Source organism: Larus michahellis, chromosome 7 (genome assembly GCF_964199755.1).
Source record: "Larus michahellis chromosome 7, bLarMic1.1, whole genome shotgun sequence".
NCBI lineage: Eukaryota > Metazoa > Chordata > Aves > Charadriiformes > Laridae > Larus > Larus michahellis.
Genome location: NC_133902.1, coordinates 12,104,498 through 12,119,121, shown reverse-complemented (window position 1 = coordinate 12,119,121; position 14,624 = coordinate 12,104,498). Strand labels below are relative to the sequence as shown.

Sequence of the window (14,624 nt, the reverse complement as noted above, 5' to 3'; positions counted from 1 at the left end):
CAGTTCAGAGAAAAACAAATGATTATTTTGTTTATACACTTTCACATCAGGATGGAGGGGGGGGAATATTATTATCTCTATGAGGGGAAAAATGATTATTGAAATAAATGTTTCTGCCCTGCCAGTAAGGCAGTTTTATTTGTTCTTCTTATGTTTATGTACTTTCCTCACATATTGCAGTAATAGGCACAGGAAGCGGGTAGAAATGGAAGCCCTCTAAATTCAGAAGGACTTTTTCTGTATCTGAAGACTGTCTTGGATGGGATGTCTCATTTGTACTAAAGTCAGCTGATGCATTTTTAATATTATGATGTGCTCCATAATGCATATTTAGTTCTTCTGGGAGAATTAATTTGGCATGAGATTGTAGAGCTTGATAGGCCAGCATGTGTCCACTTGTAAATCCTGCGTAGTGTTTTGCTTCGAGTAGCTGAGAAATGTGTGCTGAGATGGTGCCTTTCCTTTGTAATTGGACAACTGGGCCTAGTTTGGGGTTAAATGAGAGCTTGTGGGAGGACAAGCTCTTTGTTTAAGACTTAATAGTTAAAAGATGAGGATTTTAGCCCCTTCCTTCCTTATGCATGAGGGTTTTCCAGTGAGATTAATATTTTACTGTTGAGGAAGCATCTTGCTGATGAATGAAGGTCAAGTCTCAAGAAATGAGCTTTTATACTCAACAAACGCTGATTACTTAATAGAGCTAGCCTTTCAGGGAAGTTTTGGTGCGTTACAGAAACCAAATAATTCTGCCTAAAAACTCAGCAAAGGGAGTGAAAGGAAGTAGAAGATGGAAACGCCTTTCCTTAAGTAAGGACCACGCTGTGTTACTGGTCACTAGAAAATACCTTTGTTGGACAACCTCACCGAAACCGAGCAAAGGTTTATTCAAAATGAGTAGGAAAGGTGGTAAACTCTGCCCCTAAATGTTTCACTTTCCTCTTCCCATCTTAAGTGCTTATTAGGAACTCTGTCCTTGAAACTCTGAGTCTGTGTGGGTTTTTTTTTTAAGTGGGTTGGTTTTGTATTTTTCTGTTTTTTTTTTTTTTCTTTCTGAGGCACCTTTAATTTCTGAAATTTTGCTCAGGTACAAAAGAAATCTGTCTGTGTCTGCTTTCCCTGTTTGTGAAGCACACGGTTTGGCAAGTCAAGAGCACTGGTTTCCTCAGGGATGCGAACAGTTGGTGGGTAGACTCAAACTGGAAGTGCTTGTATGAACTTCTTGATGTCTTTGGCACAAAAGTGGCTTGGATGTGAAATAGCCAGAATTTTGTGAAAACAGAACGTCCTCTGGTTTTTGTTTGTTGTTTATCCATAACTCCTCTAATATTTCAAAAAAAGCCGTAAAGAACTGACAGATTATAAGTTGCATGAAATATCAAAGGTAATTATTTACACTTTCATGCTTCTTAGTGCAGGCATGAAACAATAAATACCCATAAAGTCTCAGCAGTGGCACTTATACAGCGGAGGATTCACAATTTCTTCTGTGCTTATGTTTCTCCTGCTTATAACTTTATGCTACTCCGTGATACTCCTGCATTTGGTTTTAAGTAAGCCCCAAGGGCTGAACCATGTCCTGTAAAGCAGCATTTGGTGGAAGGTAAAGGTCGGTGGGATGCTGCAGCTCGTGTGTCTGGAGTTGGCTGCGGGGTAGGGGGAAACAGCCTTTTCTTCCATGGCCTTTGGTGATCACCGAATTTTGGTGGTGGACTTGTCTGCCTCTTTAGGTGACTTTTGGAGGCCGCGGCTTCTACTCTGGAAACTCCTGGGCTAACTCCTTGTAGTGATGCAGCTTTCTTCCCTGACCTGTCCCAAATAATTAGGACAACAGCTGCTTGTCACTCCAGGCAATTGCGTGTCAGGCACAAAATGATTTGTTCCCTTCGATTTGTGCTTGGCGGAGAGATGAGGTTATTGTGCAGTCATGGAACACTTGGGCTTAAACCCTGAGTCCCTCTTGCTCTCAGATGAGATTCAAACACCTTGTTTCTTAAAATGTCCTAGAGAATTTTATTGCTGTGCTAGTGGAACAAATCTAGTGTGTTGTGGGTTTTCTTCTTTTTTAAATTTAGTGTCCTGGATTACCAAAAGGTCAGAGTCTGATGGGAAGAGGGATAAAATGCAGGATTACACGAACGCAAGAATTCATGTGTGGGCACTTGTGTCAGTTTTAAGTTTAGCAGATCCATGGCTGAACTGTGCCACAGTGTTTAAAACATGATGCTTGAATCTAAACGGCTGTAATTTACTGTCTTTAAACAGAGAGAACGTGAGCTCGAGGAAGATGTTGGAATGAGCTTGACTCGAGAGAACGCTGGGAGGAAGGAGGAGGGTGAAAAGAGAGAGATGATTACGCCGGCTCTGAGGGAAGCGCTCACAAAACAAGGTGAGGTTCTGCAAAGACCAGATGGTGGAGCAGGCTTTGAAGTTTTAGGGGTAGACTTCTAACAGAGCAAGTGAAAGATGGTGTTCTTTGTGTTAAAGACACTGCTCTGGATCCTCAGTCATGGGGAGGCTCTAACCAGAGGCAGGGGCTGTTTGTATCCCGTTGTTGCGGGGGCAGACTGTAAAGCTGGGTAATGCACCTCAGCGTGATGCACGCTATAGTGTGTGGAGAGTGTATCAGGGTTCACAGGGCTTCATGTATCTGCTAAGGCAACTTGAGAGAGAAGATGACAGTCCCACGTGCTTCTAGCTCCCAGAGTGTAGGTTTCTCAAAGAATATTTAAAGATCAGCTTTGCATCTCTGTTTTGCATCTTAGTTCTTTTATTTCAAACTCTGATCTTGTTACTGAAAGTTTATTTCCAGAAAAGGAAGTAGTTCAAACTAACTTTAACAATCTACTAGATGACTAGATTAGTAGCTCTCCTGTGAGCTGTAGGGAAGAGTTTTGATGAACTTAATGCCTTTTTTAAAACAAAGGGGAAGCATGAGAAGAGCCGGGCTGACAGCCTTGCAGTTTGAAAGCCTCGGTTCTGAGTGGCAGAGCCAGGAGAAGGGTGATGGGAGCTTCCCTATGCCGCTCAGCTGAGACTAAAGGGGGTTTAGTCTAATTTCTTTTATCTCTTAGGATAAGAGTGTGTTCAGTTTTCTTCCTTGCTAAATTAATAGTATTTCTCCTGATGCTTCTGAGAACACACTTCTGGTTATCGCATGCGGTGCAAGGCACCTTGCTGCAGAGCTGGGCTCTGAAGTTCCAGCTGTGTTCTGTGTGAGTCCAGCAGCTGTGGGATCCCAAAACCTTTTCTCTCCAGGATCTCAGCTGTTCTTCAGCCTGAGCTTTTCCAGGTGACTGGTGTTGTGTCCTGCCCATCAGGTATCTGATGTGTTTGGTCATTAGGTTTTTGCATTAGCCTTAGCACAGCTACAAAGTAAAGAGCCATTCTTTAAATACATACTCTGAAGGAATGAAGTAAAGCCTTAGCAAGGAGTGACAGCAACTTTGCCTCCTTCATGTCCGTAGTGGTGCTGCTGGCTGGGACCAGCGGAGGGATTGTAGGAGCCTGGTTTGATACCTGTTTTCAGCTTCAATTCTGCAGGCTGTAGTGTGGTGGCAGTTACACTGCAGCTTGCTGCAGAGGAGCTGGAGCACTCTTAGGGCCTTTTATTTTTATTTATTCATTTATTTAGTTACTACTGCTTGTGTTTAATCCAGAAGTCTAATCGTTCTGTTGGCCTGCAAAGGTGTTTGGAGGACAGGTGGATTTGGCTAGCAGGGCTGGGGCAGTGGGCTGCTGGAGAAGTGGTTGTCTAGAAATGGGCAGCAGGGAGGTGAGCATGCTTGTCTGCTGCAAGTCCCCGGTTTGGAGAGGTTAGAGGGGCTGCTGACTCCATGGAAGGGTGCGCCAAGTTCCCCAGACATCTCAGGATTTGCTTTGGGGCACAGGAACCCTAGTAGGGCTGTGGAGACTGCCTGGGGTCCTGACTTGCCCAGGCTTCTTTGTGGCGCATTGCTCTCGCCGTGCCGTGGTAGTGGCAGGAGTGGTTCACACTGGCTCACAGTCTCTATTGGTTCAGGTTTGGGGAGCGACTGAACGGTGCCTTTCTAATGATTCATAAAAAGTGGTCATTTGAAAAAAGGAAAGCAGTGCGGGAGGGAAGGTCACCTTCCTACCATAATTTTTTTGACACAAAGGCAAGCTCCCCAGAGAACTCAGATTTCCTTGTGATGTTCCAGGGACAAGAATTCATTATCCGGATAAGTAGGCATGTATTTCTCCCTGCCTTCGACATTCGGGGAAGTGCCAGCATTGGATCAACTAGTAGCATCCACTTACTTAAATCTGCAGTTTCAAAGACTTGAAACCATTGTGTCTGTATCCTTACAGCTACGACTGCCTCTGACTGGCACAACCCTCCCCTCCTTTCCTCTGCTACTTAATTCTTTAATGGTCACTCACCACTGAAGAACAGAAGGTGCCTTTCTTTTTTCACATGCCATATAACACTCTTTCCCATCGCCCCCCCACCCCCCACCGCAAATAACACCCTAAGAAAGGCTTATGTGGCTATAAAAATAAAACCACTCCCTCCTTCCCTCAGCACCATTCCCCCCAAAATAACAAGTGCAATGTAGTCAAAAGATAATCTAATTTATTTAGCAACAACTGCTTGCTTTGCGTGTAGGTTCAGTGTCTTTTCAAGATTATCCCTGAGGGCATAATTAGCCCAAGAGAAGGAAAAACTAGTACTAGTGATTCAGGAGAAAGCTGTTCTTTTAAACTGTAGTTGTGTAACAGAAGTTTGCCTTTGAACAGCATCTCTTCAGCCTACTGTAATGCCAACCCTTTATTTTGATTCACCTTCAGACAAATTTACTTTCCTGCAGGTAAACTGAATATTGCTTAAGCAATGGTTTTATTTTAGCACCGGGGTTGAATCTCAGCTAAATACAGCCTCGCCTATTGGGTTGTATAGGTGTAAGCCCTTGTAGTTGCCTAGTTGCAAATACGTTTATAAAAGATGCTCTGTAATAGTTGCTTTTTAAAGTCGTAGCCAATCTTGTGTTGTGGGAAAACGCTGATTCCCTTTCAGTGTTCAGTCTTGCATAAAATACAAATACAGCACAAACTATTTAGTGCCTCCAAATGACAAATATAGCTGGGGAGAGGCTGACGGTTGGAGTATTTGGCTGCGTGTTATATTTGCAGTGGTAGCATTTTGCTGTGTTAATGCTTTAGTAACTTCATCTGTTTAGGTAGATGACATGAAATAAACTGAAAATAGAAGGAAAGTTTTCATATTAATGTTTCCTGGGCTGATTAGTAGATACAGCGTAACGTGTTCTCATTTGCTTTGTGCAGTTGCTTGTAGGTTCTTGAAACAATCCCTGCCGGGCTGGAAGTTTTTTTTGCTTGGCCTGGGTACCAGGAAGATTCTGTATGTGGTGAAGTTTGCCTTTCCAGAGCTGCTGATTTTTCAGGAAGTGAATTTAAATTCTTCTTTAGCTTTAGAGGGAGTCTCAAGCTGCTGTTTTAATAGGAAAGGTGACTGTGGGAAAAAAAACCAAACACAACACGCAAACATTGTGAATCCGTGGGTGTTCCTTCAGCATCCCCTGTGTCAGCTGTGCTTATTTCAGGAGTACAAAATATTGACCATCTTTTACATTTTCCTGCTGCTGTAAAGTCAGTACAGCATTAGCGCAAAGACCTGTGCTCTGGTTGGGGTGTTAACCGTCACTAGTCTTAACTGTTCTTTGATTTGCCAAATGTTTTCTTGTTAGTGATGTTCAGCCTGAAAGGCAAACAAATTGTTATGCCAAATACGAAAGCAAAGGCCGGTCGTTTCGGGAATCATGGTTTTACTGCAGCCGACCTCTTGAAATATTTGGAGGTCAACCATAATGTCGCACACTGACAGCCAGTTTCATTGTCCTTATCAAGTTACAGTTGTATTTAGTGGTGCTTCAGGTCTTCTTTGATGTCCTTCTCTTAAATGTGCAGGAATAAAACAGAGAAAACCAAACTCAAACCCCTGAAGAGCTGATTGTTTACTTAGGAGATTCCAAGGACCTGGATTTCTTAAGCTGCTCATACTGTGTATTTCCAACGTGTTCTTTGCTTTGTTCTTTTCTGCTGTAGCACTTCTAAATGCAGCTGTGCCTTTCATGGTAGGCAACACAATGGCAATGGATTAATGATGCCCAAAGCCTGACCCCGCTGACATTGTATAAATTATTCTGTTGTGTCTCTGCTACCACAGGTACAGTTTTGCTGCAGTCCAGTTGGATTGTTCTGCCTTTACTGGTTAAGTGAGCCTGCAGTTTAGCACCAGGGTGTCCCGGATACCTCTATTTTACTTGTATCCAAAGGCAAGTGATTATTAGGAGGCACCTTGTATCTGAAATAGTGTGGACTGCTTGGTTTTCATACTTTAACTTCATGGTTGGTATAAAGATATACTTTGATCTATGTTTTTAAGCTTGTATGGGCAATCGAGAGGCTGAGGCACTTTTCAAGTGCTTACCAGCCTTGCTTGAGATGAGGTTTTTCTTAAAATATTTGGTGGCTTTTGCTGTCCATTCTTGGGCTGAGGTTTCCGGTGCTGGCAGCGCTGAGCACTTCCGACCATCTCAGCGTGGCTCACTGGGCTGAATTTTTTGAGCATCCAGGCTTTGGAAGTGAGATCCACTGTGCAGAGATGTTGCGCAGAGGTTGGTGTTGCTGGATGTGTGCTTTTACAGGCTGTGAGCTGAAAATGTTTGCAAGTGTCTTTGGGGTTTGGTGTGCTTTATGTATAGCTGTTAAACTCCAGGTGGCACTAGCAGCTCGCAGCTAGGTCAGGGATTAGTAACACTGATGCAGTCCCTGAAATGTACCACAGAATTCAAATACTGGCCATGGGAAGATTAAAAATTAGTTTTTGCAATTGATATTTGCAAAATATCAAACTATTCTTAGTAAGGTGAATAAATACAATGACCAAAAGCAGGCCAAGTGAAGTCTCCTAAACTTTCTTGCAGTTCCTTAGGAAATGTCTGTGTAAATAAACAGCGAATACACGGTTAAAGGGGAAGAATCCAGGAAGCAGAAGATGCTGAAGTCCTACAGCGTGGAAGCTGCCAAGAGCTGGTGGCGAGCTGACTGCAATACTAATTTGCTGGTGCAGATGTAGCAGCTTATCAGGAGCAGAGTAGATGGTGAAAGCTCGCTTTTGCGGGCCTGATTCTTCCCTCATGTGGAGCTGGTGGAATTACCCCAAGTATAATAGAGAAAAACAAGCATAAATGCATTTATATTTGAAGTGCATCCGTTTGTTGTTTTTTTTAGGTTTTGGAAGGGCTTTGGGGAGTATTGGTGTTTGAAATTAAGTCTATTAAGCTGGAACAAAATACAAGATATATTCAGGCAAGGATAAAATTTGCTGTCCTTTCTTTATAACATGACACTCTCCACAGGCACAGGGATGGTTCATACAAATGGAAATGTGGCGAAGGAAATGGGCCTGGAATGACTGAAAAAGAGAGACGCAATGCAACAAAAACAAACAAACAAAAAAAAGTCTTGTCTGTAGCAACTTGTAGTTCTGTCTCTGACTCTCTATGTATTTGTTCTGGGTACTCAAAGAAGAAAGTTGTGTAGGCTGGCTGCCTCCTTCCACTAGAGACTTTTGAGCCAAAGTTGACACTGATATACAGCTCTTAAAGACATTGAGTTCCTGCAGATTTCTTGAGAATTTTCGTATGAAAAAAGAGAAGGGGCTTGAGGTTCTGTCGTGGTTTGGACGGGCTCTTTTCCCCCTCACTGAATGACGTGACCTCTGAGTTGTAACCCGTGCTGTTTGGCCACCTGGTTACTGCCGGTTGGCGCAGATGAGATTCCAGGCCAGGCATGCATCTGCTGCCTCCTGCCCAGCCATCGGGCCAGCCACAGCAGGTAGAAGATGTGATGGGAGCTGGAGCTATGGGGCAGGGCTACAGAAGGCACTGGAGGAGACCCAAAGGTCCCCCGGGGGAGAGTAGGTGAGTGTGAGGGGAAAGGCCGGGGTCCCGACAACGGAGCTGTTGCTCTGGCCCTCAAGGGGAGCTGAGGCAGTGCAGGGCATGTGTTTGTGGGAAACTGGTTCTTCTGTGGGACAGCCTGGTCAAGAGTCCCATCATGTTTTCTCTTTTCCTGCTTGCTTTGCAGCCTGAATGTGGATTGCGTGTGCTCTAGTCCTCAGTGGAGCTTCTGTCTTCCCAACCTCCCAGACAGGGGCGTAAGGAGCCTTCTGCTATTCGGAACACTGGGGAGGCTTTCTCTTGGGGGGCTTTATCTTGGATGCAGTGTCTGAGAGCAGTTGGAAGGTGACTACTGGAGATGGCTGATTAGTTTTGCTTTGTTGGGATTGTTCTGGTGGATGGTGATGGATGTTTGGTTGCCAAGCCTCAAAAGTCCCTTTTTGGGAGTAATGGAGCAGCTGTTCTCTTGGGATGGCAAAGCCAACGTGGGAGTTAGTGAAACTGCTTGGCCTGAGGGATGGACATCTTTTCTTCATCTCAGCTTGGGCACGAGGAGGTCTCAAGAACTTACAGTTGATTTGGGAGATGGATTAAAATGGGATGGGCTGCCATGTTGTTGATGTCCTTGGCCTCACTTCTGTAAGGTGTGCTTTGCTACTAGTTGAGGTAGCAAACTACTTGTTGCAAACTAGTAGCAAACAACTACTTGTTGCCACTAGTAGAGGTCACCAACATGACGCGTTCATGGCAGACCTTTTGCAACAGCTCAGCAAATGGTCTAGCTTGCCACCTTGCCCTCTGTCAAAGGTGCCAGGTACAGAAGGCTTTTCCTTTGGCTTTTCTTCAGTACCAGTTGATGTGGGTGAAAATATCAGTGGTCTCTGGGGCTGTTTTTGTCCAAGGCATAATTTGACAAGAAATGATGTATTTGAGTATTGGAGGTTTTATATTCCTATTGCCTGGGCGGTTCTGTGCTGCAAAGGAAAAGGTGCTCTTGGATTAAAAGGGACATCTGTGTTTAAGTGAAAAGCCAGATTTTAGGAATTTTTTAGCTCTTTTTATGATCTGCTGTTGAGGCTGGAATTTATTATAGCTACTGGCATTCCCGCCCTTGAACTTTGCCAGTCTCATTTTCTTGATACTTGGTTAGGCTTGGTTTGTCTGCTGAAGCAGCTGTATTTGTTTCACTAACCTTTAGTAGGCTTTTACTATGTGTTTAGAAACGTTCAAGATGTTCTTTGTTTTGTGTATGACGAGAAGGATCTGAAGCAGCATTTCAGTGGAGCTCCACCAGAAGACCCAGCTTTCTCTCCACTTCGGAACCCCAGCATTTTTGCATGGGAGGTACAGGCCTGTAATCCTTTCTCGTGTTCTCACTCCTGCTTTGAGTTCATGGAAGCAAGCCCTGCCACAAATCTGAAGCCTTTTGTACTTCTTAAAAGCACTTTCTTTTTCAAAAAAAGAGAAAACCTACAGAATAGATCTTGATGGGCTTGGCAAGGGTTTCTAGATGACTGAGCAGTGCTGGGAATGAAACTGGAGATTTCTCCTAGCGTGCTGGGGCAGTCTGAAAAATTCCACTGTCCAGATTCCACTTCTTTCTGTATTTGTATGAAATACTGATATAACTTGAACAGGTTCCTTTCACCAGTCATGTTTCTCAGGTTTTTTTCTTACTGACTTTCTAGCTTTAGTCAGAACGTGGTTTTCTGGGTGCTGGCTCAAGTGCAGCCATAGTGTTATGACTTCCAAAATGGTCCTTAAAATGGTGGTGAGGGATTACTGCTGTGTTGCTCACCTTCAGCTCTGGCCCTTTGAAACTGCACTCTTGCAAAACGGCAGGAAATTGGAAACTCTTCCCCCCTCCTGTAAACATTCTCCTAGTGTGAAGTTCCCCATTCTGCGCCGAGTTTCAGCTTTACCAGATAATCATTGCTTCAGACCAGAGGGCTTTCATTTATGGAGTTCGCGTGACAGAACCAGACTGATTTGCTAGCTGGATGTTGCCTTTCTTGGAAGAAAAGCCTTCTGAAAGTCGTTTGAGTTTGCGAAGCACAATGCGACATCGCATTGGCTTTTACCAAGCTTACAGTGACTGCGCTCTTCGAGAAGGATGGCTAAGTCTTTTTTCTTGTACCTTTTGGGGATTTTCCCACCACTGACCTACTTCATTCTTTTGTAATTAAATTTTCTTTTGCTTTGTGCTTTCAAAATCTTCTGATGAAGCAAGCTTTTGGTGTAGAGATCTGTACTGGAGGGTGTCTGTGGGTTTTCTTCTAGATGGTTCGCCACATTGGGATATTCAGCAGCCTTTGAAAGCTGTTCAGTATGGCTGTCTTACAGAAGCGTTTTTTTCAGAGTGTGCAGATATCATGATACCGCTTCTGGTATGGACAGCTGTAGAAATTTGGTTTGTCTTAACTGTATCTGTTCTGCTTTCAAAATTAAGAAGACATAATTACTCATATATGCACATAATTCATCCAGGTTCATGAGCTTGGAAACACTTGTTGTGTGTATGGCGCTGGTAAACTAGCAAAGCCACAACGAGAATACCTTCCTCTCCTGGAACCATGACATAAGTGTGTAGAGAGCAGCGTCCTGTCTCAGTGACTTGAGAGCTCAGTAGGCTCCCTCAATGAATTCTTTGAATTTCGAGAATGGACTTCTAAAACTATTTATTTACGTGATGGAGTTGAAATGCTGCAATGTAGTTTTAAATGGCTGCAGAACAGTTTTGCCCCAGACAACAGAGCAGTGACCAGCTGTGCCGCCGGCCATCTCTTCGGTTAAAACTGTCCGTGGTCTGCCAAACTCCGGTTGGATTGTCAGGGTGAGCAATCGCCAAATCTTTATCAGCCTAGTGTTACTGCCTGATAACGTTCAATTCGCCCAAAAGCTTGTTTAAAAGCTTATTTCATTTCTTATTATAGTAAAAAATGACAATTTCTGGGAAGTTTGGCAGGCTTCTAGGACATCCAGAATTTATCATCTAGAGCTGGATCAGCTAATACACAGACTTCAGATTGGATGTTCTTGTGTCTTCAGTTAGGAGTTGAGCTGATTACTTTGAGCCTGCTTAGTATTTAAGGAATCCTTTGAATATTAGGCTGTAGAAATAATAAATGGATTGGTTTTGTTCAGCCTCAGTATCTGAAGATCCACACGGACTGAGCAGAGTCCCACCAAGACGTCACACTCTTATTGTTTGGAAGGTGGTGTATCCAAATATTCACGTACAGTTGTTGCTCACAAGTAGTATCTCTTATGAGCAAAGAAGTGCATGTGTTCACAGTGAACCCTGGCGTATGTAGGTGAGAATTTCTGGGCCATCGATAAGATTTGATTCAAGAACCATTTGCCTTGGCAGGGCCACAGAGAAGCTGTGGCAGAGCTGATGGGCAGAGAGGAGCCAGCCTGTGCTTTCGGAAGGGTGTTCAGCAGAAGCTGCGATGTGGAAACGGCACTGAGAAGACCCTCAGACTGGTTCTCGAACACGTTTTCTCCCATATTTGCTTTGAAACTCGGTGCTGCTTGGTTCTTGCTTAACCCTTTGTACTTTCTTTTAGCCTGAACTGGTTTGCTGCCGGGGTTACTAGCCAGCAGTAAAGCAAAAGCTTGAAGAAGCAGGCTTTACAGAGGTGGAAGGACCCTGCTCACCTAGAGTAGATGCGTAAGGAGTGTTTGGCCTTCGTCACTGATAGTTTATCTAATTTCCAAGTGTGAAAAAGCATGGCACAGCCAGTGCGCACTGCGATGCCTTAGCAGGGTAACCACATTTCCTACTAGGCTTACCTACACGTCGAAGACCTGAGTTCAGCAGGTTCGTACAGAGCTTTTAGGAAGTTCTGCAAGTACGTGCTGTTTCTTGTAACCATAGCTGTGACTCCTGGCAGCAGCAAACGGGATGAGTAAACCCCGTCTCATCACTAAAGCTGGCTGAAGTTTGTAAGACTCTGTTTTGATGTTGAACGTGTACAATTTTCTTGGCCTTTATAGGAAGCTGTGGGCGCTCCACATGGTGGAAGTTGATTTAAGTAACTTAAGAGAAAATGCCGCAGCTTTGGGCTCCGGAGCTTGGCACCTTGCTCAGTTTAGCTGCTTCCTCTCTTCCCTCAAACAACTCAGTAGCAGATCTGGGCAAGCATCTTCTATTTCCAATTAAACTTTAATCTAAAACCCATTTTAAAGCAGCCATATTACCTCTCTGTGAGAGAATAATCATACATGAATGCTATTGCTGGATTCCGAAAAATGGGAAAAATATGTTTAGGGCTGTGCTGGTTGACATCAGCAAAGAGTCTGGCTTGGACAGTCATATTAGAGGCAGGAGAAATGTATCACCCTTTTCCACACTCATCAAGAAATCCTGTAAGGACTTGAATTCTAGCAGCGCAGGGAGGTCTCCGCCAAGATTAGACCTTGCTGGACAAGCCTGTTTGCAAAGAAATGCAGAAGAAATGGGCAGGATGGACCCAGGGTGGGAGGAGATGGTGTGATGCAGCCAAAGGCAGTTGTGAGTACTTGGCTGTGCCTCCGACAAGTGTCAGTCAGAAGCTGCCACAAGATCATCTGGGTCTCATCCAGTCCTGGATAAAGGTGTCCCCAATACTGCATGTGGCTTTGCAGACTGTCAGTTCCATGTCGGAAGTGCTGATCAGGGTTGCAGTGATGCCTTTCTCCAGGAAAGGATTGGATGATCTGCGGTGTGAAATACCAAGGTTTACAGAAATTTGTTTTTCCTTGCTATATTGGCTTAACCCTGAAAATGCATGTGAACCTTGGAGTTTTTCTTTTAGGGAGGGAAAGGTTGAAATATTGACCATTCCCACTGAGCTGGAGGGGGAGAGGGAGTGCAGGACGTGGGAGCAGCCTGACATTGAAGTCACCAAAGCCTCACTTAGTCTAGCAATTGGCCCCTTTGCCGTCTAACCGGAGGTCCCCACTGCTTGCTTCTGCCAGCCACCTCCCCTGTGCTGGCCCAAGTGTTCCTACGGTTTTCTGGAGAGTCACCTCAGGGAACAGAGGAGGCTAAAATGTCATATGTCCTAATCCCCAGCAAGGTTAGAGCAGTGGGAGGAGGCAGGAACAAACATGAGGTCAAGAAGAAAGAGGACCCTGGGTAGATCTCTGCTGGATTTAAGTGGTAGAGTAACTACAGCAGTGTGTTCTTGGTGCTGTAGGATTCCTTGTTAGCCTTCACAAGGTTTGATTGTTTGTTGTTTTTCTTTAGCTGGTGCAGCTGTTGTGGAACCTACTGTCACTGTAGTTCCTGGCTGGCTTGGTGTCCTTGGGGGCAGAGGGGACGTAGGGCAGTGCCACTGTGCCCCAGGGGTCTTGCTGTGCAAGAGGTTCACGGTGACAGATGAGCAGGGCAGGGTAATTGTGCCACCTTTCATTGTAGGAGGTGAAGGCCAGTTCTTCTGCCGAACAGAAGGCTTTTCTCCTTGTGAAGTTCATGCTGGTTGGCAGGACGGAGACTTGATACCTAAAATTTGATCTCCCTTGCAAGGGTTAATATAAACATCAGCCTAAAGTGGCTGGTTGAGATGTGTTGGGTTTGGGGACAACCAGGCCATTGACGTATAAACGCTACTGTGTGAATGACACAGTGAGGCTCCTCAAATCCCTCTTATTTTTATGCTGATTTTTGAAGTGACTTTTAATCCTTCAGACATATTCGTCTCTAAGCACTTTTTTCAAAGAGGAAAATAACCCAACTCAAGCAGTTTGGGTAATAATAGTACTTAGTGCTTAACGAACGTTGTGGAATTAATCCTTCTGGACCAATAAATTTAAATGAAATTGTGTTGATCTTGGCTGGGGAGCAGGGAAGCAATGTGAAATTGGCTTTCCTCGGGGCATGGAGGAGCGGCTCCCTCAGTGTGGCTTTACCACAGCCAGTGGAGATGGAATTAGTGAAACTGGTGAACCTGTGAAGTTTGGGTTCAAGCTGAGCCCTGCATTTTGGTTCTCTTCCTCCACTCTCACAACTGTGCCATGAGCGGTTTTCCAGGCTTGGTCCGACCTGCTGAGGAGCTCTGGGAGTGGGTCTCCTTGGTCCTGGGGAAGGGTCAGTCCTGGGGTGACCACTTAGGGCTGGGGAGATCCTTCTGGTTCCCTGTCCTGCTCCCTCCCACATGCTGTCCCCGGCCATCGGTGCAGATGTCCCACATTGCTGGGCTAAACCTGCGAATCTGCCGTCCTGTTATGGAAAAGTCTTGTGGCCACCCTTTGTCGATTCAAACAAGATGGAGGAATATAAAGAAATCTCCCATTAAGAGAAATGGGTTCAAGTTGGCCACAGTCCCTTGGTGGCCATGGCCTTTGCTGTGGGGTGCAGGCCCCCAGAATTAAATGGGGAGTGCTGTGGGTGGATGCTGGCGTCCTGTTGGTAGTGTGGCCCTTGGGCCAACAGGGAGGAGCAGCATCGAGACGGTGATGCTTAATAACTTTGTGTACCAATTGATAAGCTTTGTGTATCAATTATTGTAAGTGAAAATCGATAGTTTGATTTATTTCTTGTTTTCAGGATACAAGCTGATTGGGAGCCATTCTGGGGTGAAGCTCTGCCGGTGGACGAAGGTATGCTCTCTTTCTCATTTCAGAAATAAAAAATTAAAAAAAAGCCAGAGACTTATTACAATTTCCAGGTGAAATATCTTTAAAAATGTGATATTA

General features: G+C 44.6%; 1 protein-coding gene across 5 annotated transcripts in view; it reads left to right on the top strand.

Annotated features, from left to right (window-relative positions):
* Nucleotides 1–14,624, top strand: part of LOC141746528 (S-adenosyl-L-methionine-dependent tRNA 4-demethylwyosine synthase TYW1-like) — a 119,913-nt gene that overhangs the window by 20,063 nt on the left and 85,226 nt on the right. For all 5 annotated transcript variants that reach the window (XM_074595181.1, XM_074595180.1, XM_074595182.1 and 2 more), the window contains exons 8-9: nucleotides 2,263–2,386; nucleotides 14,476–14,528. In XM_074595181.1, the coding sequence (XP_074451282.1) occupies nucleotides 2,263–2,386; nucleotides 14,476–14,528 (177 nt within the window). The remainder of the gene's footprint in view (nucleotides 1–2,262; nucleotides 2,387–14,475; nucleotides 14,529–14,624) is intronic.